Source organism: Drosophila pseudoobscura, chromosome 3, assembly GCF_009870125.1.
Source record: "Drosophila pseudoobscura strain MV-25-SWS-2005 chromosome 3, UCI_Dpse_MV25, whole genome shotgun sequence".
Taxonomy (NCBI): domain Eukaryota; kingdom Metazoa; phylum Arthropoda; class Insecta; order Diptera; family Drosophilidae; genus Drosophila; species Drosophila pseudoobscura.
In genome coordinates this window covers 7,115,211-7,140,801 of record NC_046680.1, presented here as the reverse complement: position 1 = coordinate 7,140,801, position 25,591 = coordinate 7,115,211, and the positions used below count along the sequence as shown (strand labels likewise).

Sequence of the window (25,591 nt, the reverse complement as noted above, 5' to 3'; positions counted from 1 at the left end):
ATATATGAAATCTTCCACCGACATGGACGAATTTCCGGAAAACCGCACCTTCCATCCTGCGATTATTTGTCCAATCCTATCTGGTCGTAGTCCCGCTATCTGTTGGGATCCCCATGGGGTTACCGAGACATTAGACTCATTAGCCTGATTTATCGGGGCACCTACGGACTCTCGAGTTGGTATTTGGAACAACTGTTCGAAGGTTTGATTTTCTCCACTAGGCTGTGAAGATCCAGCAGCTTGGTCATTCGGCGGCTGTACCGTTGGACTTGCCAAACGTTGGAATCCTATTTCCATAGTCTGAGTCATTTGAGTCATGGCTTGAGACAACAACCCGATTTGACCCATAGCGTCCGTCAACGCCTGTGCCATTTGAGCCAAGCCTGGGCTTGCTTCATTCGCTGGCTCGCTACTCTGAACTGGCATGATTGGTACACCGACTTCAGTTGGACCAACGGAAGGTAAATTTTCAGTATTCGCAGCTGGACCTGCTGTCACACGCTGTGATCTGGTTCTCATTCGAAGCTGAGAAGACTCTACGTTCGAGGCGGACGCCTGCGCTACGGCTAATTCCTCAGCTAAGCTAGGAGCAGATGATTGTAGGGGCTTGTTGCACGCCGGGCACACGGTCTTTTCACCTCTTCTCGTATTAAAACACACTAAATGAAATACGTGGTTACAACTTGTTCTTAGAAGCTGTGTCCGATATTCTACCTGTCTTACGCAAATACAACAGATAATATCGGAATGGTCGTTTTGATCAATCTCGTCAAAACTCCAATCCAATGACATCCTATCCTAATTTTACTAATATATGATTTTCTTTTCTACTCTCGATTATTAACTTTTAACGATCGATATATCTACTCTGTATCCACAAAATTCGGAAACCATGCAACATTCGTCTAATAGGAGTGTGTCCCCCACTGACTCTGGTGATATTATTAACAATCAACAATCAGTACAATGAGTCATCGGATGAACTGGGACCGTTCGGTAGTTCTACACCACTGACGGATATCCGAGCAATCCGAAACCCTGACAAACCGATGGCCCTCTACTTATACTGTAGGTCGCAAAAACTGTAGGTCGTCCAGAACCACAATACAGTAGAGCCATTCCACCTACGTCTGTCAAACAAAAAAACGGAACAACAATAGAAAAACTGAAGAAGTAGACAAGGTTATGCTGACCCAGGAAATATACCATCTCCGATTCTATTGCCTTCGTTCGCGGGCAGGCCGTAGCTCTAAACCACTGACTAACCTGATCCAGGCCAAAACGGCAGACAATGATCAGCAACGGTATGGACAAGTTCATCCCCCAAACAACACGCTCCCATCTTGGTGGGTAGGCAGTAGAGCTAATCCACTTTGAAACCTAAATCCGACCGAAACATTAGAACGCGCTATTTAGCGGAGTGGCCTATCCGGCCAGATACTACAGGTTCGTTACTATGCCTAGTAATTTGATTAACCTCGAGCGCGGGGCTTTAAAGTCTTTTAGAAACTGCTACGCAATCCAGCTACTCGAAGTCAATCACCCCGACAATGCACGACCATGTATATCTGTTGGGAATTAATGGATGAAGGAATAAGTCTTGTGCCACTGCATTGAGATGCAGCTCGCATTGGTGTTGATGACTTTATAAAACTTTCTTGGTCGGGGCAAGCCGAAGAAGGGCCCCACGTTGGGCGCCAAGTTTTACAAATTCTTTAAGAAACCCTGCCATAAAATCGGGACAGACTTTTCGAACCAATTGCCATTTAAAATTTGTCTTTACCTGTAGCATACAACGTACAGGGTCGAGGAGCTGATGATAAGTAAACGGGAGTAGGAAGTACGCGCTGGCTTCGGCTTTTGTCTCTGGTCGGCGGGGTGTGGGCATGGAGGAAATTTTACTACCCATTTATAGCTCTGGCAAATGGTCGAGATAAGAATTTATAAAAAAAATCGCGTACGAGTAGGGAAAGGATACTAGGAAACGGGATACAGGGGGGTCAAAGGGACAGATCAGCATGTACACGTGAACGAAGAAGATCACCGGTCAGATCTTTGTCGGCTGCGGTATCGCCCATTGGCGAGAACGCCCACCCTACCATGATCCTTCAGGGCCACCTATTAATCGTCAGGATCCCTCCAACAAAGACTGCGGTGGGTCACATCTCCGTTTTTCGAGGTTGCATGGTTCCGATATAATCTATTTAGCCACGGTTCATTTCCAAAACTACTTTATTTAAACAATCCATAATTCTTCATTTAAATTCCTATCAAACCTAACGCTAATAGGATCTAGTCCCTAATATAAGCCTGCTATTCGGTATCGTCTTACATTTATAGGGTATTACTAGTATTAAGAGTATCATAGGGGCGAGGTAGCGTATAAGGTTCTTAAATCTATAAAAATGATTAGTAGTATGTATAGATAAAGGCAAGAAATAGGTACGTGTTCATCATATGAACAAGGAAACGTCATATGTCATTACGGTACTTGGGCAGTGCCAAAACCAGACAAAAATCGGGTATATGGAAAGTCGTTTAAAGGCATGAGTACTACGTGTGTAAAACCGTGATCATGGTTGAAGACCAACGAATAGTTACCGCACATTCATTCTTTTCAGATTGCTTACTTGTTTTTTTTTTCTCTTATAATCACTTACGAGACGATTAATAACTTTGACTCCCACGCAGAAAGATCTTTCGTTGTGTGTTGGATGAGGTGATTTGATGGGTGGATGAGTATGATGATGTGTGTGATTGTGATGAGTATCTGCATAGATGATGAGATGAATGCGTGGCAACCAAAATCAAAAACTGTAAAAATAATTGGTATTAATACACTACTCATTTGTTCAAGTTCGACTTAGCCCATGGACAGGAATTCCCTTTTTGTTTATACCGTATTTACTTGGCTTTTGCACATTTTTGCCGTATCAAAAGAACATTGTTAAACAGAAAGCGGCTAAAAAAAAAACAGGGTTTCGCATATCGGGTCTAATTTCGAAAGAAAGATAGAGAATATAACTAAATCCGATGCGGGTTCGATGCTTCCCGGCTGGAGACCGAGTTCCTACTCGAAGTCTGAAGGTGGCACACGATTGTACCGGGCGCAGGTAACATCAGCTGCTTCCGAGGCCAGGGGTCAATGACCGCGGTCCATCTGCGGCGTGAGGTTAGGTACACTCGCACACTGGATTGCTCGTGGGGTGACTGGTTTATTTGAAGAGTCACTCAGCTCATCCCCATGGGTCGAACGTGTCCAGGCGAAGATTGCAGAGCACACCGATCGGGTTTACTTGAGGAGCAAGTCCATGCCCTCGGCTACCGAACGGTGGTACGGGCACGTGGCCAAGAGGTCTCCGGGAATAACCAATCCGTATCTTCTAGACCAGCGTTTCAATACGTAGATACTAGTGGTGCTAATCCTACACGGAAAGAACAGAACATTTTTCAACGGGTCGCTGCAGCTGGGTGGATAATTACCTCAACAGAATTGCACCACTGTTTCGAAAAATGTTGATACACTGGGGGCGCTCGTTTCCAAATGGTCGAACGGCTGCCCCAGTATTGGCGATATATGACTGGCGCGTCCACTCAAATTCAATGATCACTTTGAGCCGCACTTGGCACTTGCACTAGGCTTTGACTTTGGGCTTGACCTTGTTTAGCGAACTGGGTCCGCTCAAGCAGACTTCTTTTTTCCCTGCCGGTCACTCTGACGGCCACGAGGTAAAAAAGACAGAGGCTGGGACTACTAGGTACAGCAACCCACGTTTTTTCCACACCTTCTATGGTCTTTTTCTGTTATACAGAATCCAGCCACAGCAATATTTAATGAAATATAGTGCAAAGCAGAAAAATTGCATATCTTAGTGTTGCCACTTGGTCGCAAAACAGCTGATACCCTATGTATGGTCACTAACCATACAGTATATAGATGTGCCAGTTCATACAACGAAATTGTCACACACCGACTTGCGCTATCCGTACCCCAGAGTGACGTCATCATGAGAGATAGAGCGCAGAGAGAACATCTTTGCATGTGTTAGTACACACGCAATATGTTTCGACAAAAATATGTGATTGTATGTTTTTTCAGATTTTTTGAACTCTCTCAGGTCTGATCTGTTTTGCCACCAGCATGTTTTAGTGTATGGGTGCACATGCATTCTCACGTACTTTGCGTGTGTGTGTTTAGTATTGCTGGCCGCTAGAACTGAAATTTGAGTTTGGTTCTTGTTTCGGGTCTTTTGATGGACTGACCTACCGCCACAAAATAAATGAAGAATGGGCAGGGGGTGGGGGTATGGTACACTAGGGCGCGGGAAACAAAATAAAAGCTGTTATTTGTTTGATTTATACCACAAAATTTAAAATATTATAATAATATAATTACACATTTATTTCCTTATTTTAAACAGGTTGATTATAAATTATAAAAATTATGCAAACGCCGTCGGTTCTCGACTATATATAATAATATAATTGCACATTTATTTCCTTATCTTAAGCAGGTTGATTATAAATTATACAAATTATGCAAACGCCGTCGGTTCTCGACGTTTTTGTTTATTATAACTAAAACAATGATGTATCTAAATATACAATATAAGAATATATATATATATACTTAAATAAATATGCATAAATATAAATGGAATTGGTTTTACATATGTATATTTCAAATCAATTTTCAATCGCGCGCTTTCCGACGGGAATCTGCAAAGTACAAATTTAGATGCCGGTCGCACCTTGAATACTCTCATGGACAATACCCATAAATTTTCTAATTCAATTATAAAATATCTTATGTACATACATATGCACATAAATATTAAAGTTTATAACATTCGTATATTGCATGAGGGTTTTCAAAATTACTGCAAAATTACTGTCTCGAGAGAAAGAATACAAAAACACAATATGAATCGTCTGCGTGCCGAAACCGTAGGGCAGCGTGGTCGCTGATGTCTTTGGCTCGGTACAGTGGGGACTCAGCCGAAATAGTAAAAAAATTGTATGAGTGCTTTAGATAAATTCTAATAGAGAATTTTCCAATCGAATTTTCCCACTGTGCCGCTCCAAAGACATCGGCGATCCGCGACCACCGCTTCGACGGTGCTGAGGCTCGAGAGTCCAGAATTGCCGAACAGACGAAACCGATGGGCAGCGGGGTCGCGGTAGAGACGAAGTACAGGCGAAAAGGGAATTGAAACCCCGTGCGCTCCCTCGTGCCTTTTGGGTTCTAATGTTAGGACCCGCCATAGAACAGCTTTTTGGTCGCTCATGCAACATCTTGGTATTGTATAGTCTTTGGTATTGTATAGTCTTTGATATAAACAAAACGTCGAGAACCGACGGCGTTTGCATAATTTTTATAATTTATAATCAACCTGTTTAAAATAAGGAAATAAATGTGTAATTATATTATTATAATATTTTAAATTTTGTGGTATAAATCAAACAAATAACAGCTTTTATTTTGTTTCCCGCGCCCTAGTGTACCATACCCCCACCCCCTGCCCATTCTTCATTTATTTTGTGGCGGTAGGTCAGTCCATCAAAAGACCCGAAACAAGAACCAAACTCAAATTTCAGTTCTAGCGGCCAGCAATACTAAACACACACACGCAAAGTACGTGAGAATGCATGTGCACCCATACACTAAAACATGCTGGTGGCAAAACAGATCAGACCTGAGAGAGTTCAAAAAATCTGAAAAAACATACAATCACATATTTTTGTCGAAACATATTGCGTGTGTACTAACACATGCAAAGATGTTCTCTCTGCGCTCTATCTCTCATGATGACGTCACTCTGGGGTACGGATAGCGCAAGTCGGTGTGTGACAATTTCGTTGTATGAACTGGCACATCTATATACTGTATGGTTAGTGGTATGGTTAAAGCTCACAAGCTCTGCAACTCGAATTTTTTTTTTCTTCTGCCTAGTTTTAGGCTGTAATTTTGGGAGTTAGCCGTTCATAATTCAAATAAACGGCACGACAAGCGTCGAATATTACAGTGGCTCTGGATTAGAGGGGTAAAAGCGAGAGAGAGAGAGGGAGAGGGATGTTGTCTGGCGTTTTGTGAATACCTTTATGCTGGCTAATACTTATTTTCTTGATGTCTTTGCTGGCGAGACACGGTGAGAAATTCCACAAAAAACTCTGCCTTTTTCTAGAGGCAAGAGGAAAAAAGTTCTAAAATGCTTGGCATGTGAAATTGGTTGAAAACCCCGAGAGGCTAATATAAGTATATAAATTTATCAGATATAAAACAATTCCCACATATGTATATCCATATTCGATGTTTATAAAGACCCTCTCAATGTATACCCTCTCAATGCCTGATTCTCTGAATGTCTGCGCTCTGCGTGAGGTTTTACCCGAATCGCTGTATTTTCTCGCCGTGTAGATGTGCTTTCTCTTCGGTTGAATGGTGGCTGCCGCTACGCCGTGGCCAACCCGTGGCGCAGACGTCACCATCATTTTGTTTGCGTATTTAGATTTTAATTTGCGATAGAAAACTTCTTAATAGGATTCCAGTGTCTCGCCACAGTCTCTCCTTCTGCTCATTCTCTGTCGCTGTTGCTGTCTCTGTCTATCTTTGTGGCACGCACATATATGTATACGTGTGTATGTATCCCGGATCCAACACATTAGCAGACATGGAAAATATTGTTTCGACATTCGTATTACGTTGTCAGCTGGATAGCAGGCTCCTCTCCGGCCTCCTTCCTCCTTTCTCCTACATTCTGATAGCAGCCCGAACTCCTTTGCACACACACACACACACACACGTACGGACCACACATTGCCTTCTGCTAATGAAACCTGAAATTCGGGCCAACAGACACATTTTTGTAGGCACTGGCCTGGACCCAACCTGGGAGTGTCTGGGAGTGGCCAGAGGAAGGACTCTGCCAGATTGGTTGGGGGAGAGGGGGTAACAGGACTCTTAAGGCTTTTAGTCCATCGACGGGGTCTTCTTAATTGTTTGACTTGACTTTCCTTTATGATAGCAGCACCCACTCTCTCCGCACTACCTTTCCTTGTCTCCTTGTGGTTGTCTCTCTCTTTCCACCTTCTCTATATCTTGCATATTTTTCCCATCTGTTGGATGCGTGGGCTACTGCCTTGCCTCATGGATGGCCCCATGGATGCCCCGCTGCTGCTGAATTATGTAATAAGCGTAATTGGCTTTGAAAGACGGGAGGCAGTGGGTGGAGTGGCGCACAGGCAGAGTGGAGATCTGGCAGAGGGGCAGATCATTTCACTTTTAATTTATTGTGACTTTGATAAGCAGCAAATGCTGGTAAATGACATAAATTACCCAAGACAATGGCTCAAGATGAATCAGTAATTTCAGATACACCCACGGCACACCCACCATTCCACGAAATATTCAGATATAAATAAGTAAATTTATGCTGTCTAGACGGCGGGTGGGTCTGGGGGTATTCGGAGAAGGGTAGTCTATCGATTCATTTACCTAATTGCCTCAGAGAACCACAAAATAATCGACCCTATGTTCGCTCCAATTAGTTGTTGACGGGATAGCGGGGGGCACACAATTTGGGGCCTAATGTTGGGTAACCATGAATTTCTACATGGTTCCGTATTTTTTTTACCTCATGTTTAACACAATTAAGTTTCAGTCAAGTGTCAACGCAGGCCCAGGGCCTGGGAAAGTGCACAACTTGTGGCAGCATTGCGACGCATTAAGTATACGCCAGGCTGGCCGTACAAGCCATCGAAAGGAGCAGGAGCACCATGATAAACAGTTTAAGTCATCGATTGCGACTAGGATGTTTTATTTGATCATATACACGCTGTTATTGCCTTTTCTCTGGCCGATGGTTGAAGTTAAGTGAATAGATAAAAGAGGAAACAACTTTTACTATAAGAACCGCAAGGGATGCCATGCCGCTGACAGGTGCGACATGCCAGAGGGAAGCGCATGTTCCTCTATTACAGCTCATATTTATTATGGGAAGAGCTCATAGCATCCGACATGGGATGGAGCGATGGCGTTCTAGGGCCAGATCCAGAGAAATGCTCTTGAACCTTGCGTCAAGAGTGTGCATGGAGCATGCAGCAGAACTACGAGCTGGCAGGGTGGCTGGCTGGCAGCTGCTTCCGTCATATGTATGTTGTGTGCACATGTGTGTGTGTGTGTGTGTGTAAGTGAGTGAAAGTATCTGCTGGATGGGGGTATCTGTGTGTTTGCAGGAAAGTTGGAAAAATAGCTTTCAGCCATGTGGCCGAGTGCTCCTTTGGTGTCTAACTGAAGTTGGGATTTCATGATGATGATGCGGCTGATGAGGATTATCTGGATCCCACTTCAGGGGAAGATTTGCATTCGCTTGGCCAGCGTGTGGCCAGATACTTAAGTGCCCGTGTGTGTGCGTCCGTGTGTGTGTGTGGTTGCAGCTGCACCAATAGTGTAGTCTGCTTTGCGGCGTTCACAATCGTGACTGACGGCTGTTCGTGGGTACCACAGTGTGGGATAGGACATGCCTAATAATGGTCGTGGCATGTGTGAGTGGCCCTTGCCCCATCACTCACCATACGCCCCTACCACCCCCTTTCCACCTTCGCAGCTGCTGCTCATCTAGCGGCGAAAGTATGTCAAGATTTACGCGCATCGTTAAAAGAACGAACAACGAAAGGACGTGAAAGAAAGTTGTTTGTCTCTGTGACATGTCTGTATGTATGTATGTGTGTGTGCCACACACACGCAAAGTGTTGCCCCGCGCCCTTAAATACAAAAAAAAATGCTCTTCAGCGCTAACGACACGTCAGTCAAAGTCAACATACACTTCAATTTCTGTTCGGTGGGGCAGGGGAGGGCCTATGTGGTTAGGGGATGAACCGAAATTTAACACTGTCACTTTTTTTTGACAACTCACACGCACACAGTCACACACTCACACATAAATTCGTGTACATGTAAATAAATGCGCTGTCATAGGATGGGGAAAAAAGCAGTGCAACAGACAACCTAAGAGACGAGAGGAAGGCTGCCCATCGAGGAGCAGAGAGTGTAAAATAGAGTAATAAAATGAAAACGAAAGAGGAGAGGAGAGGAGCAGGAGCAGAGTAGAGAGGAAACTACGAGTACAGGAAAGAAGTGGAAACAGTGTAGCACTCTGTGTGTTTTTTTCCATTCCGCTGCATATTTACTTTTCAACTTTGTCACATGCCAGCCATTTTGATTTGCGAGCCCTTTGCCACTCCACCGAGCTGCTCCCCTTACCACTCTATGCAGCCCGACCTCCCCAACTCCCCAACTGCCCACCTCCCGACTCTCATGTGTGGACCACGCCAAATGAAAATGTGGAACAACAGTTAACAGAATGTTTTATTTAAGCACGCTCCTCAGCTTACTCCATCACCATTTCATCTTTTCCGCCGTCCGTCGAGGCGGCTATTGAGGTATCGAGGATCCAATAGATACGAATCCCTTATACCAGTTTGCGCGTATTCATTGTCTGAGCAACAATTGCACCCGAAAACGATCTCTATTTTTGCATGTTTTCATTTACCAGGGTATTGAGAGATTCGACCCGCTTCTTTCAGCTTTATTTCTGTTGTTTCCGTTTAGTATTTGCGCAGTTCTGCATTGCTGACATGTCTGGCATTCCAAAACAGTCAAACACAAACATTAAGCACACACACAACTACATATTTGTGGTACATATTGCAACAGCCACGCCCCATTTGAAGCCCCACTGGAGCCATGCCCTGAGGTAATTAAAAGTGCTTGCAGCACCAGCAGCAGGATTAGCAGCTGCATCCTGCCTGGATTCCTAAAACTCCTAAGCTCTCATTGTTTTTTGTTTAAAACTATTTTTATTTATACCATACTTTATGGCATTACGTATACGCAGCGTGAGGCCATGGAGAAACCTCATTTTCTAGCTGCTGACATCCATCTGTGCATTGGCTGGTCCCCAAGTGTCCGTTGGCTGGCAGGCGGCACGTAGCTTCTACAGAGCAAATATTAGGGTTATGAGGTGGGCTGCACGAGCGGACGAGACCGCAACGTACCTGCAAGAAGCTGCCGGGGCGGTGGCGTTGCTTGTAGAGAGCATAGCATGCCCAGCCTGGTAACTGGACCAGGCCCAATGCGGCCAAGAACCAGCCGAAAACTGAGGGGGCAAAGGAGAGCAGTGAGTGAGAGAGAGGAGGAGAAGGAGAAGGAGCTGGGTCTCCTTCCTTACCATGAGCTAAAGCGGGATAGGCCACGCCCTTATATGTGAGGGGCGACATGTCGAGCAGCATGTAGAAGAGGACAGCGGCCATCAGGCCCGGCGTGATGAACAGCCAGCAGAGGCGCCAGTACCAGCCCGTCTCGATACCCATCATGAACTTGATGTCCGCACAGAAGCGATGGACGCCTAAGAGGATACGTGCTTAGAAAGAGACCAGCAGCCACTCAAAGGACTCGCATGAGTGGAGAGGCGGTAGGGGACTCACCATAGACCCAGGCAACGGCCACCAGTTCGCCAATGGCCAGGATCAGAGCTGTAAAGGACACGCCATAGAAGTCCACCAGATTGAGAATGAATTGCCCGCCCGGCGTCATGTAAACGATGCTCACGCCGAAACCCACGACCGTCAGACAGCTGGCCAGAGCCCATGTGGGCGTCGTACGTGGCCCAAAGTGATCCCGGACGACGCGCAGGATGCAGGTGCCCATGCCCACGGTGCTGCCAATGCCTAGGACAAAGAGCATGAGGAAGAAGAGGACCGCGAACATCTTTAGGTAGTTGTGCTTTAGGGCGCCCAAGGGGCAGGGAGCTCGCGATACCTTACCTGTGGCACATACTCGAACCGGGCAATAGCTTCCGGATACGAGATGAAGGCCAGACCGGCCCCGCCCTTCACAACGCTGCCAATATCTGTGATTCCCGTCTCCTTGGCCAGATTCCCCAAAATACCAAATGTAATGCAGCCGGCGATGATCGAGGAGCAAGAGTCCATGGTGGTGATGATCACGATGTCCCTGGGGGAGAGACGATAGAGCCTGGGTTAGGCCATGAATCGGGGACTCCCCTAGGGGACAACTCACTTGTAGACGTTTCTGTTAAAGTTGTTGTAGCTGGCATAGGTGATCACGGTCCCGAAGCAGATGGCCAGCGAGAAGAAGACCTGTGTGACGGCCGCATACCACACCAGTGGATCGAGCAGCTGCCGCCACTGCGGCTTGAAGAAGTAAATGATGCCATCCATGGCCCCGGGGAGGGTTAAAGCTCTGAACAGAAGGACAAGGAGCACCACATATGGAAAGACGCCCAGGAAGTAGGCGGCCTTGCCACTGCTCTTGATGCCGCGTATCAGCACTGCTTCAATGATGAGCCAGGACACGGCCAGACATCCGATCAGATCCAAGTTCGGCATGCCCAGGCCATTGTCAATGTTAGGGACTTCGTGGAGTATCTCACGTCTGAAGAAGAAGAAAGAGTTACCTCCCATACTAGAAGAATCCTCGTAGGACTCACTCAAAGTACAGCTGAGCGGGGGACATCTTTCCCGTGGCATTGACGATGCTTCCATCATGACAATCACTGCCCCACTTCTCCCAGCACCGACTCCAGGGCAGCTCCGAGCCCAAGGAGGCCACCAGAAACCTCAGGGTCAGGGCCATGATGCTCGAGTAGTAGGTAATCGAGGCCCCCGTTGCCAGCACCTGTCCCACTGCCACGCCCTTGAGCAGGGGTGCCATATCGAAGGCCTTGACCACTCCGCGGCCAGTGAACTGGCCCAAGGCTATCTCCAGATAATACACGGGACGGCCAATCACCATCAGGGCAATCAGATACGGAATGACGAAGGTGCCGCCGCCGTTCTGGAAGGCAATGTACGGGAACCGCCAGATGTTGCCCAAGCCCACGGACAGGGAGATGCACGAGAAGAGGAACTCCAGGCCATTGTCCCACTGCTCCGTTGGTTTCGTAGCCTTCGTGACCTCCATCTTCAGATTCGATTTGCGTGAACTGTGCGCCTTGAGGTGGCGCGACTTACTAATCACAGTCGAGATGCTCGGATACGTGGATACTTCCAGAGCAGTGCGACAATGTCAAACCCACACTCGCTTATCTGGTTCGTGGCGGACCGGGGCTGTAATCTCATCTCGAAAACAGCTCGGAATCATTCTTAATTGGCACTAATAAAAGGCGCTAAGTGAGCGATGCACAGATGCCAGCCAGACCGAGACTGAGACACTTGAGATGGGATCTATTAGAGATATCATGTTCATTGGTCGCGTTGAATGGGACATTTCTCATTGCAAGGGGTGGAGGGATTAGCGAGTTGTGAAATGCGGAAGCCTCTTACGTTGTGATTTAAGATTAAAATAAGCCACAGATAGTATAACGAAACCACAGATGCATAAACATGTTGTCGCAATTAATGCACCACAATCGTCGCCTCTGGTTCGACTATCTTCCCCTAGATTTTCTTCGAATTTCAGCATTTAAGCAAAGTTAATTAATGAATTTTAACCCCGGAGTTCTTATAGAGTTTCTCTGCCACCACGTACACTCCACCAATTTCTTCTCAAAGCAAAAGATATTTCATAAAGTCATCAACAAACATCTACTAGCAAAGCTCTCTCACGAAATTTCCCACTAAGTTGGCAGCTCTTTGGGTTATTACTCTCTCACTGTATCCACCTCTCTGTCTTTGTGCCTGTCTGTCTGACAGCTCGGAAAGTTTTTAATAATTTTCAAGAGTTTTCTAATTAACATCCCAGCACGAAAGCCACTGCAACTGCGAGTGCAGCCTGAAACTGAAGCTCAACAGGAGAACGGAAGAACAGAAGCAAGGAGCAGGAAGCAGGAAACATGCTGCCAGTTACAGGCCAAGCTCCTTAGCTCAACCAAGACGTAGATTGGATGGAGGAGTGGAATCCGCCAGAGGATGAGTGGTGTGCAGTGGAGAGAAGCGGATGGCGGCTGGCAGATAGTTGGATAAATGCCAGTGAGCCAGCAGTTGAGCGTTCCATTTTGGTGACAATTTTAAATGGGTTTTTAACAACTTTTCCAGATTTATGGCAATTAAATGCCTTTGATAGTGCTGATTGCCTGCACTGTGGCGGCCTGGTCGTGGGTTTAGATGCGGCACTAGCACTCACTAGTAATTAAGTCGAATGCAAATGGATTCCTCTTTTTTCTGCATTCCCGATACGCTTTGACGGAGGGGCTTTAGTCGGCTGCAAGCGAAATCGATTTCAGTTCTCTAAATTCCCATTGATTACCAGATTGCAATCTGCATTCGGATTTCATGCGTTTCCCATTCCATTCCGCTTGCAGATTCTGCATGCTTCAAAAAGTGATTTGGCCGTATTCCAACGTTCCTCTAATAAATTAATATTTAAAATCCGTTTGGACAATGTTTTCCTTTCATAGCCGGTACTCGAAGAGCTTAGGGATATATTAGATTTGTGTACGTGCATGTTACAGCCAGAATGAAGGGTTTCCGACCCCATAAAGTATATCTAGTATTGATCAGCATCAGCAGTCCGTTCATGGCTCTTGTTTGAAGCCTAGGTCTCCGAGACTACACATCCTCTAGGGCCCCCGCGATCCTTCTGGAAAAAATCGCACCCGATGCGTTGGTAAATTCTTGGACAAATTCCCGTAACGGACTAAATTGAAACAGAAATTAGTGCAGGTTAAGAAAACACATTTATTGGGGGGTGGTAAGAGGTCGATGTGTCCCGAATAGGTGGTTGGGGGCCTTCCAAGCTTTGAAGCTCCTTTTCTTGGCTGGGCAGCGACATGGGTTGAGAATAGCGGATCATCGCTCGCGAATTTGTCAAAGGTACCGCTTCTTCAGGTCCAAATCGAGACAGGTTGGAGGTTTCCCCGCCCGTTGTGCGAATTTAGAGTAGTTTCTCTCTGGTCTAATACCACCTTAGTGGGGAGCCCCACCCTTGCACTTCGCCTTGCGGGACTTGCGGCGGCGTGGCTTTGAGCAGCTTTTCTTAGACTTGCGGCTCTTGCGTTTCTTGCAAGCGGACTTCCTGCGTCTGCGCTTGCCACAAGCCGACTTCTTTCGCTTAGGCTTGCTGCAGCTGCGCTTACTTTTGCGTTTCATGTCACAGTCCACCTCGTCCAGGGAGAAACCCGAAGGAACCACTGAGAGAGCTGCCGTGCTGTCTAACTCATTATCTTCCCTGCAGAGCAGGCTGCTCTTGCTTGGCTTAATGGTGCTGGCAGATCGATATTCGGACTGTTGGGACCACAAAGGAGATGCTGCACTCACTGGTGGACTTAGATGCACAAAGAACTCACCCGTCGGTACCGGGCTCGGTGCTCTGGGGACATCGCCCTCCAACGTTTCGTCGCGGCATTTGCAAACCCCTGCCCAAGGTGCTTGGATCCAAACCGGCGCTTACATTCCCGCATGTAATTTAAAAACGCGACAGCGGAGCTCCTTCTGGACGAATCTGGGAGGGCGACATCGACGTCGCTGCTCCCCAATTCGGTTTCCGATGAGGGCTTTGCATTGTCGACTTCCAGTTCGGTTGAGGAAGCGAATTGAGTGCGTAAAACGGATTCATTGCTCGAATTTACACCGGACACTGACATTGTATCTCAAAAGTATTTACAACAAATTTCGGAAAAATCTAGAAGTTATAAATGGAAGCTCACAAAAAACTTAACAATTTGGATTTGTAGCTAGATGTTTCTCGTATGAATAACAACCTTACACTGAACTGAGGCCTGGCCTTGCTTTCGACCAAACAAATTTGGTTCAAGTGAAAACTCAGAGACTCCATTGATTGGGTATTTTTGTGGAAAATTTATGCATTTTAGCTGGGAGAAGTAAAAGCTAAAAGGCAGCCATAGTCGTACAGTCCAATTAACCTGCTCACATGTCTTTTAAAGCTATTTGAAAAATGCACATAAGCGCATTGTACCAACCTAGTACCATCGCATCAATGCGGCATTCGAGAAAAGCACTTAACGACTGAGCAGGTCAACCGCATCACGTCAGAGGTGCGTACTGCATTTGAGCAGCGGGATTACTGCACGGCACTATTCAAAAACGTAGGAATCACAAAGCTGCTGCCACAAAACACCCATAAGCTGCTCGAGTCAATTCTTGGGCGTGAGATGTAACAATCGAAGCTGGAGTGCCCCAAAGCCGTGTTCTCGGACCAATCCTCTACGTCTTGTGCATGACGGATATGCCTAAACATAACCAGGTAACAACCTCAACGTTTGCTGATGACACCAGATGCCCAGTGAAGGCACCGGCACAACTAGTCCTCCATCTACTAACTGCTGAGAGATGGCGACAACGAACATAAATTAAAGCATGTTGCTTTTACTCTTAACAAACACAGCTGTCCTCATTTGGTACTAAACAAGGCACGCGTCGTACTAAATATACCTGGGCGTCCATCTGGACAGACGTTCACCTGGCGCCAGCCCAAAGAAGCCAAGAAGACGCTTCTCACAGCCAGACTTCCACTGGCTCCACTTCCAACCGTCACTCTCCCCTAAGCTGGGACTATAAAGTCCTCCTATAAAGAAAATTCGACACTGTCCAGCGAGCACAGTCCAGAATCCTGAGAACCATCACCCAGGCACCAAGGTCTCTCCACACAGACTCTCCACAAACTCGTCAAGGATGAGATACTAGGACAATGACCAAAGAATCAAGCACAGCTCGCCTCCCACCGGTACTCCCAACTTTGCAGACACAGCCGACTGCAGAGAAAAGATGAAATAAATTAGAATACGATTTGATACCTTCTGGTTAGTCCCTTACTTAAAAGTGGAGATGCAATAAACACACAAGATATCTGTACTAATAAATATATGCAGGATGCGCCATCTTTTAGTGCGCTGTGTAAATATCGAACAACCGATTTTAAACTACGAGGTATTTTTATATAATTTGGTCATTTCGAATTTATTCAAAATGATTTTTAAACACAATATCAATCAAGTGGCCACCTTTCTTGGACACAATAAAACATACCTTTTTGGCAGATTCTTCAAATACTTTTTGGAGATCCTCGGCATGTATGGCACCAATGTTCATCCTTGAACTCTTCTATGGTTTGCTGGCGTTAACTTTGCTTTTCAAATTACCCCACAAAAAGAAGTTCGGAGTCGTCAAATTGGGAGATCTGGATATCTTCCCTTTTTTGTTGCCAGACGTCCAGGGAAACTTGAATAAAACCAGTAACCGCTTAGATCCAAGCCAAATAAAATAATATTAGTCGCACGGCAGCGGTAAGCTTTATGGAAGAGCGACAACGGAAAGCAAAAGGTTGATTTTCTGAATTATTAAAAGTATACTTTATTGTGCAGACATCCTTATATTGGCTACCCTCCGAATAATCGGTCCAACGGAAAGTCAATCGAAATATTTCGGAGAAAACTTAGCAAGCGGTTGTTTATATGTTATTTCTGGCACTTTTTGGAATACTTAGTTTTTATGCCACTATATTAGCATTCTGGAGATGATTGGATACGATTGTAACTTCTTGGACAATTCCACGTACTGATACAAAAATTAGAGTATTTAAAGAAAGCACACATTTATTGAGGGGTGGTAAGAGGTCGATGTGTCCCGAATAGGTGGTTGGGGGCCTTCCAAGCTTTTAAGCTCCTTTTCTTGGCTGGGCAGCGACATGGGTTGAGAATCGCGGATCATCGCTCGCGAATTTGTCCCAGGTGTCGCTTCTTCAGGTCCAAATCGAGACAGGTTGGAGGTTTCCCCGCCCGTTGTGCGAATTTACAGTAGTTTCTCTCTGGTCCAATACCACCTTAGTGGGGAGCCCCACCCTTGCACTTCGCCTTGCGGGACTTGCGGCGGCGTGGCTTTGAGCAGCTTTTCTTAGACTTGCGGCTCTTGCGTTTCTTGCAAGCGGACTTCCTGCGTCTGCGCTTGCCACAAGCCGACTTCTTTCGCCTAGGCTTGCTGCAGCTGCGTTTACTTTTGCGTTTCATGTGACAGTCCTTGTCCAGGGAGAAACCCGAAGGAACCACTGAAAGAGCTCCCGTGCTGTCTAAAGTCTCCTCTTCACTGCAAAGCAGGCTGCTCTTGCTTGGCTTTGTGGATCTGGCAGATCGATATTCGGACTGTTGGGACCACAAAGGAGTTGCTGCACTCACTGGTGGACTTAGATGCACAAAGAACTCACCCGTCGGTACCGGGCTCGGTGCTCTGGGGACATCGCCCTCCAACGTTTCGTCGCGGCATTTGCAAACCCCTGCCCAAGGTGCTTGGATCCAAACCGGCGCTTACATTCCCGAATGTAATTTAAAAACGCGACAGCGGAGCTCCTTCTGGAGCTCCCCAATTCGGTTTCCGATGAGGACTTTGGATTTTCATCTGCTGACTTGATTGGATGCACGCCGCTGCTTTCTGCGTTTTCCGAGTTACACGATAAAAGATAGTTAATCTCGGATTCATCGCTCGAATTTAAAACAGAGTTTGACATTTTGTCTCAAAAAAAGGTACAACAATTTTGGAAAAAGTATAAGTCAAAATGGATGCTCACAAAAAACTTAACAATTTGAATTTGTAGCTAGATGTTTCTCGTATGAATAACAACCTTACACTGAACTGAGGCCTGGCCTTGCTTTCGACCAAACAAATTTTGTTCAAGTGAAAACTCAGAGACTCCATTGACTGGGTATTTTTGTGTGTTTCCAAATTGAGTTTTGAGTTTGGAAGGCAGGATCAGGGTATTGTTGACAAAAGTTCCCTCTCTTTGTAGAGAAAATCGATCTGCATTAAGTGAAGCTTTTACCATTAAAGAGTATGTGCTGGCATTCCCTTGTTCGCTCCTTTGTTCCCCTTTTTTCTCACTTGTTTTTATGTATTTAGACCATAAATTATCGCCCATAAATTGCCATTAGCCGGGAAAGGAGAATGCAGTCCTGCAGAATGGAGTCCTGGAGTTGGGTTAATTAAAGTGCAGTACAGCACTGTTGGGTAGTTGGGTGGTGGTAGGGGGAGGGGGCAGAGCGGTCCTCAACTAACTTTAATTGCAGCTGCAAACGAGCTGTGCCGTGCCCCTGCCACACGCAGATTTTCGAGAGTGCAAAAACAATGAGGGCCAGCGAAATGAGGCAAAAACTTTCATGGTGCCACAAAATGGAGCGCCCGTGTGTGTGTGTGTGTGTGTGTGTGTGTGTGTGTAGGAATCAATAGGAGGAGGGAAAACTTGAAGCTCGTTTGCAGGCCCATTAACAAGCAAAAAAGTGTGCCCTGTGCAATTAGTTTTCCCATTTTTCCTGGCTTCTCTTTGCTTTTTCCGTTTCGGTTTCTCTTGTTTCGGTTTTTCTACGTAACAAGTTTACTTTTTAAATTGATTTCAACAGACTTTGTAACAACTTCCGTTTCCGCTTCCACACATACACACACACACACACACACGCGCGTATGTGGTGGTGTGCGTGTGCGTGATTGTGTGTTCTTTCGTTTAAGTTTCGACATTTACCATCCAATCAACTTTTACCCAGCGTTTTCGCACTCTCTTTCTCCCTTTTGTCACGTCATGTCAATAATATGTCTCTCTTTCTCTCTCAGCCTCCCCTCCCCGCTCTTCCGCCCCTTTTCTGTTTCCAATTTTTAACTACAATTTCATTGAGCTTACATTTAATTTGGAATTAATTTTTAATCATTTTCAATTGAATTAAAACGCGTTGGCTGCCACAGCTCTGGCAAAATGAAACTTTTACCCTGCCACCTGTCACACAAAAACCTTGTCCCTACGCTGCCCCCAAATGCTGCTCCGACACGGCCTCCAGCCCACCAGGGAGAAGGGGGCTCCCAGCCCGCGCTTGCGGTTGGCATGTTGTAAATAAATTAGCTCCATTCATTATTGAAACGAAAATGCGTTAATATTAATTATAAACTATTCTCCATTCGCATTCTCTCGTTGCAGCTGCGGCGCCCAAGCGGAAATTAACTTCTGGGTGAGTGGAAGTTGCAGCAATAATTGCACAGAATGTGCTATGGCCCGACTACGTGGCACCTAGTAATTGGATCCAACCATAGCCTGCATTCCGAAAGGGGTTTCGACCAGAAATGATTTCGCATTGCCCCCGCCGCTGCGGCGCGCTTAGCGCGTGCCTCAATTATGGCCGAGCCAAGGCAACATGCCACTTGAATGCATCGCGGAGCAGCAACAAAGTTGCACTCCGGCGAAATGTCAAGGGAAGAAGCTCAGGTGGAAACTCTGGCCAAGTGTTTAACCCAGTTTGCAGTTTTGTGCCCAGCTTCCTCTACCGCTGTATGGCGCAGTTTTATGGCCATCCTTTGTTGCCATTGTTGTCGATGGCTGGCGCTTGTTTGTTGGTTTGTTGGCTTGTTAGTTGTTTGCTGCTATTGCACTTGCCGCACGTAATTGTTGCACTGCCGGTCGGGAGTCGTGAAAAAGTTATTAAAATGAAAAAGGCAAAAGCGAATCGATTATGCTGCATGCTGCAGCGGCACAGCGGCCGAAAGGATTCGCACAATTGCCCCAAACTTGTGGCACACAAAAAACTTTTATTTCGGCACACCCGATCCGATCCGAACCGAGAGAACGCAAAAACTTTAAATTGACATCGAATGGCAGAACCGAAAGCTGCTGCAAAGAAAATCCCGAAAACCGAAACAAAAGTGAAAAGTTTTGGCAGTTCTGGCAGTGTGTGAGGAAAGTTTTCCCTGCTCTTATTTTCTTTTCTTTTCTTTTCTTTGCAGAGATGATAAGCTAGTCGGCCCCCCCCCCACTCACTCTGTCTGGCACGCACGCTTTTCGATTAAGCGCAGCATCTAAAACAGAGCCCTGAGATCGACACAGTCCCTGGCAACAGTATAACCAAAGCCAGAGCATGTGCCACCTCCTGTGCCTGTGATTGTCCCTGTCTCTGTTTGTAATGCGAGTTTAACAACTGAATTGTTGACTGACATTTAAATTTTCCGCCACAATTTGCATTTCTTTCGGCCCTTCGTTTGTCCTGTCACTTGTCGGGGGCTTTGTGTGTGTGGAGCTTATGCAAATAATAAGCATTTCCTCTCGGGTGTCTCCATTACTTGCCTGCCACGTCTAATTTCGACTAACTTTTGAGGGCAACAGCCCCAAAGCCACCACATGCCCAAGAACCACGACCCCCATGGCCCCCATGGCCCCCAAGACCGTGTTCGTCTTCGTGTTTGAGTTGGCAAACAAATTTCAATTGCAAGTTGGCAAATTTTCATTCCTTTGATGTAATTTTCTGTGGCACTTGGCCTGCACTTTGGCACCGGCATTTGGCCACATGTTCTTTCAGGGGTGCTCGTGCCCCCTCGTTGCAATTAAATATGAAAAGTATTTCTCGTTGTCCGCCAAACTGGAAGGAAACTTGGCTGGTGGAAATCCATGAAAATCCATTTGGTTGGGGCTTATCTGCAATCCGCTGTTGACAGCGCACCCAAAAGGAAATGCAACGTTCCCCCACTCCCCCCTTTACTCCACTTGTGGCTTTGACTGTGGTGGCTCTGGTCGAAATGCAATTTGCATGCCAAGAAATAATTTTATAACTCTGTGATTCCCGGCCCGAAAGGGAATTTCGCATTCATTGAAAATGTCTTTGGCAGCTTTGGCGAACCGAACCTCAATGAAAGCTGACAGCTGAGGATTTTCCGCCATCCACCCATTCCCGTCCCCATCCCCATCCCCTTCCCCTTGCCCTTCAACAAGTGTCGTTCTAATAATGCTCGACATTTTTGCAGCGTAATTGCGAGTGGAACATCTTGGGGCCAAGCGACGTATGCGCAATCTCATTGTCACTTTGTGGATCAGGGGGAAAAGGAAGAGGCACGCATACTACTCGTACACTGAGAGAATGGTCGTTGCTCTAACATTTGATTATTATTTTCCATGGTCATAACTCATTGAAGGACGAAGCGGAATGAAAAATGTTGCACTTTTTTACAAGGAATTTAAAATTTATTTGGCTGTAATCAAATAAGGAGAAACATATTCCAAGGAATTTTCTAAATGGCACGAGAGTGGAAAATTGGGGAAAAAAATAGCGAATTTCATTGTCAATTCAGTTCCAAGAAGAGGCACGAGTCCCGAGACAGAGAAACTTTTGATCCTCAAATTTAAAAGGAAATGAGTAAATATTTTCCACTGAATTTATGACTTGAATAGGAGTAAACCAGCCATTCTTTGAGATATCTATTATGCCATTCTGCTGTTAATATTATAAATAAAAGCTAGAAACTTCTAGAAATATATTTAAAAATTTTGGCAGAATTATTTTGTAATGCAGGAAAATCATAATGTAAATGTTCTCAAAATTTGGCAAACTGTGGTGGGAACGAAGAGTGAAAGAGAGTGTGTGTGTGTTTGTGTGTGTGGGTGGGTGTCCATGGCCTCTTGTGGCTTTGACAGCCGCCAGCTGACACTTGAGGGCGCCGCCCGTTAACGTCGTTTACCATATTTACGCTTTAAACGTTATTTATTTGCCGCCCGAGTCACTGCCACCACTGTCCCCCGCTTCTGCTGTCAGCTGTGTGCCACTCAAGTTTGATATTGTCAAAAAGTGTGGCAAGACCAAAGTGGTAAGCGCTCTGGCAGCAGCAACAGCAGCAGTAGCACCACCAATCCATCCCACAGAACCAGCTCCTAAATGGGTTATGGATGAGAGTGTGGAAGATATTTTGGTGGAGATTTCGTTGGGCTTTGGTTAAGTCCAGAATGCCACACTAAGTGGCTTTTTATCAAATGTACTTACGAGCATGCCACCCAGGATATATTGTGTATATATAAACGTGGATTTGTTGTTTGGCTTTTGTGTCAGGCGGGGATGAGGCAGGGCGGGGAAAAGGCCAGCGAAACACTCAGCCCGAGTGGACGGGGTCAGAGTGCCTAAAATAACAATGATTAAATGTAATTTTGGGGACCTTCCATCCCCCCCTTTTGGCCGCTGGAAAGCTCTATAGTCTAATTGCAATGGGGTTTCTGCTTTCTGCCGCAGAAGGAATAAGGGTTAAGCGGTATGGTTAATGTCTGGTTCTGGGTCTGGGTCCTTTGATTGTGTTGTAAGCTGGAGGCATGATTCAAGCATGAACCTTGCCTAGAGAACAGTGACACCCACTCTGACAATATCAACAGCACCAACACCAGCGAGAAACCTCCAACACTTTCAACAGCAGCCATTGGAAGAAGCCTAAAGCTGCGTAGTGCGACTATGGGATACCCTATAATTTGAAAATTATCTATAATTCTCAGACTTCATGGCGTGGGATATTGGTTGATCCTTTAGCTTTCATTGCCTCTTAGATCACGGTGACTATGCAGACACAAAGATACGCTCGCGAATGCTTCGTCCTGCTTGTTGCAAATAGTTTCTGCGCCCAATATACCCTTTGAACTCTAGGAACAAGGCATGTAAGAACACTCCAAAACACCGAAAATGAAGTTGTTGGGAAGTTTGTGTGCTTTTTGCTTCTGCTTGCGTCGCCCTTCATGTTTGCTTTCTCTCCAACTTGTCACGAATGAAGAGCACGGTGCCAGGGATCTATGTGTCTCTCTGCTCTGCTCTGCTCTTCCCCGCTCTGTTGGCTGCCACCACAATGAGGGCTGTGCGTAGTGGCGTAGTGGCGTAGTGCGAATGTCGCTGCCGTGGCCTCTGATGTTGCTGCCGTGCACTGTCAACAGCAGCAGCAGCAGCACCACCACCACTTGATTCCAACACAAACAAGGACCCTCCCTCCCTCGCTGTGCCTCGCTTCGCTATACGTCGGACGTAATTACACGCTATGTCTGTTCCATTCAGCTACCAATCCACCCACCAGGAACCTCCCATGAACCGCCCCCTCTGGCTGTTTGATGTGCGTGTTTTATTTCGAGTGCCATTTGTTTTAATTAAAATTATTTAAAGCGCTTTCAGCTTCAAGTGCTGCCCCACAACGCGACAATTCAGCAAATTTCAGGGATCTCATGTACATGAAAAATGATAAAAACAATATGTTAGACGGGACGGACATTAAACACAATGTTTTTCGCCATTTACATGATGTAGTGGATCGGTTTTAATTAAATTAGTGCGCATCCATTCCAGGCATTCAATTTCCACCAAAAACAATATACACAAAAGAGTTTAATGACATTTTCGTATGAAAAGTGAAGTAGCTTGAAAAAACATAAAAGCTTAATACAAATATATGATGATGAATAGTAAATATGGCTAGAGCGTAGAGCTTATCCACTAGTACATACAGGGGGGTTCCATCAGGGCCTTTTCAGCAAAGAAAACTAAGGAAACCCTTGTGTAAAATGAATATTTACATAATTAAGAAACAAATTGTAGGAGAAAGCGAAAGATATGTTTTATTTAAAAAAGCCTATACCCCCACCCCACCAAAAAAAGCAGAAAATATTTATTGCCGCCTACAGCTGTAGTTTATTGTTCGCCCGAATTCACATTTTTGCTGATTTGTTTGCCAATGAATCGTCTTTTTATTTGTATTTTTTGTATTTTTGTGGTAAACACCAACACACAGCTAGCTAGACAGAGAGAGAAAGGGAGAGAGAGAGGCACTTAACAACGGAACGGTTGCTTGGCCATTTTGTTTGTGCTGTTGCTGTTTCTCTGTGCGTTTGTTTGTGCACACAAATGAGAAAAACCAACGTGGCAACCATAAAACATACACACACCCACATACATATCGTAGATACACGCACACACACATAGAGAGAGAGAGAGAGAGAGAGAGAGACAATCGCACTGTCGTACTCATGTTTGCACAATAAAATTTTCAACAATATACGCGACAGGGTCTGCTCGAGTCGGCTCTTTGTACTTGAGTAAATTGGATCTGTGCACAGGGCCGAAACAGGGCCGTGGGATGTTAAAATTAAATAAATATTTGCCTTAAAGCTTTACGCTGCCTGCGAGAGGAGCGTAACCAGACACCCACACGGCGCAGCGCCCAGCGGTATTTAAAGCAGCCAACCGCAAGAGGAGACCCCGGCCGGAATGGCGGCTGAAACCGAAACCCGAGGCGAAACAAAAGTCTCAAGCCTTCTCTCGAATGGAGAGGTCTTTGAGAAAGTATTTCTAGAGAGAAAAGTCATCGAGGTGGAATGCAGGGAAAGGTTCATACAATTCTTTTCAATGGGAAAAAGGTTGAATCGGGGTCTTTTCTTTGCACCGCCTGTACAGCTGCTCGGAGACAATAGTGGGATATTTTTAGAACTACGTTACTACCTATAAAATACCCGAATCTGCTGATCAGCTCCCCATACTCTAGGGAAGATTCCGATATGAGGGTTTACATATTTCTGGTGCTAATATCCGTGACAGCCCTCTGCCAAGCGGCTGGACGGGGTCCCAGCCATAGTGTCACATGGGGATCACGATCCTTCCGGGACATGCATCTGCGGCGCGATATCATCACCGAGAAATCCTCGTTTTTGAGAGTTGTCACAAGGGATTTAATCTTCAAACAAAATGTGAGTTGTACCACGACTATCCCCTTGGGATCTGCCCAGAGATTAATTACAACTTGTTGTCAAAAGTCCAAACTGGCCCGAACCATCACCCAAATCGTGATCACCGACCAGGTCCGCGACGGGCAGGGCGGCTATGCTTATCTGCAGGCAGGCGGCCCCCAGACCACCTACGCGAAGATCCACTTCAAGAGCCAGCGGAACAAGGGCTTCAGCTTCATCGTGGATATCTACGGACTTTAAACCGCCATTCAACGGATACTTTTAATTATACACGCAGTGTAGCCCCCTTCTGACAGCTCTGATTGTTTGTTTATGGCCTGCGAATATTTATCCAACGGGTTTGTTTAGTCAGTGGATGCACATTCTTTTTGCATTTCATGTCGGGCAATCGTACATTTACCATGTGTACTCAACATTTGAATATACAATTTGCCAGAGTCAAATGAACTGCAGTAATTTGCAGTTGGAGAGCGATATAGATATAGATACAGATACAGATAATTTGGTAAATTGTGCAAAAAGTAAAGCATTTTAAAGTAACATATATGTTTGGGGAGTTTCGGTTATTTAATGACTGTTTAACATGAGACTACAACTTAAAATTGGGATATAAATAGCAAGCAGGAGAAATAACTGGCACAAGGTGAAAATAGGATCTCAAAATGGGATAATAGACTGTTCCTCCTGTCCGGGATAATGCCGAAAAAATCCCCACACAAAACTAGTTGGGGGAAATTCTGATTGCTGTAAATATTTAACAGAAACTTGATTCAGCACAGAAATAGCAACAATACAGAACCTTTGAGCCGTAAATCATTAATGCACTTACAGCCATTATAAAGGCCACATCAAAATGTGTGTTTGCGGCCAAGGTCGGTCGGTATAGGCCGAACTTTAAAGGTTATAGCCGCTCGATTCGATTGGAAAGACTAAGGTTATGGCTTGATGTGTGGTGTGGTGGGGACTGTGGGTCTGGTTATTGCTCGTAATTACACTTCCCATTCAGGTACTAACGAGGCGAGTGCAATTTTCGGTTTGCCCTAAATGGGGGGAAAATGTTACGAGTAGCCCCAACAACAGTCAGTGCCATGGGGTGGTAGGCGGCAGGTGGCAGGTGGC

The 25,591-nt window shown here is 45.7% G+C and overlaps 4 protein-coding genes across 8 annotated transcripts in view; 2 read left to right on the top strand and 2 right to left on the bottom strand.

Moving 5' to 3' along the window:
* The window catches only part of Hs3st-A (Heparan sulfate 3-O sulfotransferase-A), a 52,240-nt gene that overhangs the window by 12,781 nt on the left and 13,868 nt on the right, over positions 1–25,591 (top strand). The window contains exon 2 of one of the 2 annotated variants that reach the window (XM_033378464.1): positions 18,929–18,959. The exons of the other annotated variant lie outside the window; for it this stretch is intronic. The gene's annotated coding sequence lies outside the window, so the exon portion shown is untranslated. The remainder of the gene's footprint in view (positions 1–18,928; positions 18,960–25,591) is intronic. 2 annotated transcript variants of the gene reach the window in all.
* List (Lithium-inducible SLC6 transporter) lies at positions 9,839–12,168 on the bottom strand. 2 transcript variants are annotated; one of them, XM_002138251.3, is made up of 7 exons: positions 11,511–12,160; positions 11,081–11,455; positions 10,825–11,014; positions 10,486–10,768; positions 10,230–10,406; positions 10,057–10,157; positions 9,839–9,995 (listed from the first exon to the last, which is right to left on the bottom strand). In XM_002138251.3, the coding sequence occupies exons 1-7, from the start codon at positions 11,981–11,983 to the stop codon at positions 9,924–9,926; spliced, it is 1,671 nt and encodes a 556-aa protein (XP_002138287.2). In that variant the 5' UTR covers positions 11,984–12,160; the 3' UTR covers positions 9,839–9,923. The 2 variants fall into 2 exon arrangements, with proteins under 2 accessions (XP_002138287.2, XP_015039320.2); XM_015183834.2 differs by lacking the exons at positions 9,839–9,995; positions 10,057–10,157; positions 10,230–10,406 and having other exon boundaries at positions 10,498–10,728; positions 11,511–12,168.
* Positions 13,675–17,602, bottom strand: LOC6898220 (histone-like protein 18C). 3 transcript variants are annotated; one of them, XM_015183832.2, is made up of 2 exons: positions 17,177–17,602; positions 13,675–14,244 (listed from the first exon to the last, which is right to left on the bottom strand). In XM_015183832.2, the coding sequence occupies exons 1-2, from the start codon at positions 17,474–17,476 to the stop codon at positions 13,927–13,929; spliced, it is 618 nt and encodes a 205-aa protein (XP_015039318.2). In that variant the 5' UTR covers positions 17,477–17,602; the 3' UTR covers positions 13,675–13,926. The 3 variants fall into 3 exon arrangements, with proteins under 3 accessions (XP_015039318.2, XP_002138286.3, XP_015039319.2); XM_002138250.3 differs by lacking the exon at positions 17,177–17,602 and adding an exon at positions 14,307–14,735; XM_015183833.2 differs by lacking the exon at positions 13,675–14,244 and adding an exon at positions 16,546–17,114 and having other exon boundaries at positions 17,177–17,597.
* Positions 24,257–25,016, top strand: LOC6898218 (probable salivary secreted peptide). Its single transcript, XM_002138248.3, has 2 exons — positions 24,257–24,472; positions 24,539–25,016. Exons 1-2 carry the CDS (start codon positions 24,284–24,286, stop codon positions 24,710–24,712), a joined length of 363 nt encoding a protein of 120 aa, XP_002138284.2. The 5' UTR covers positions 24,257–24,283; the 3' UTR covers positions 24,713–25,016.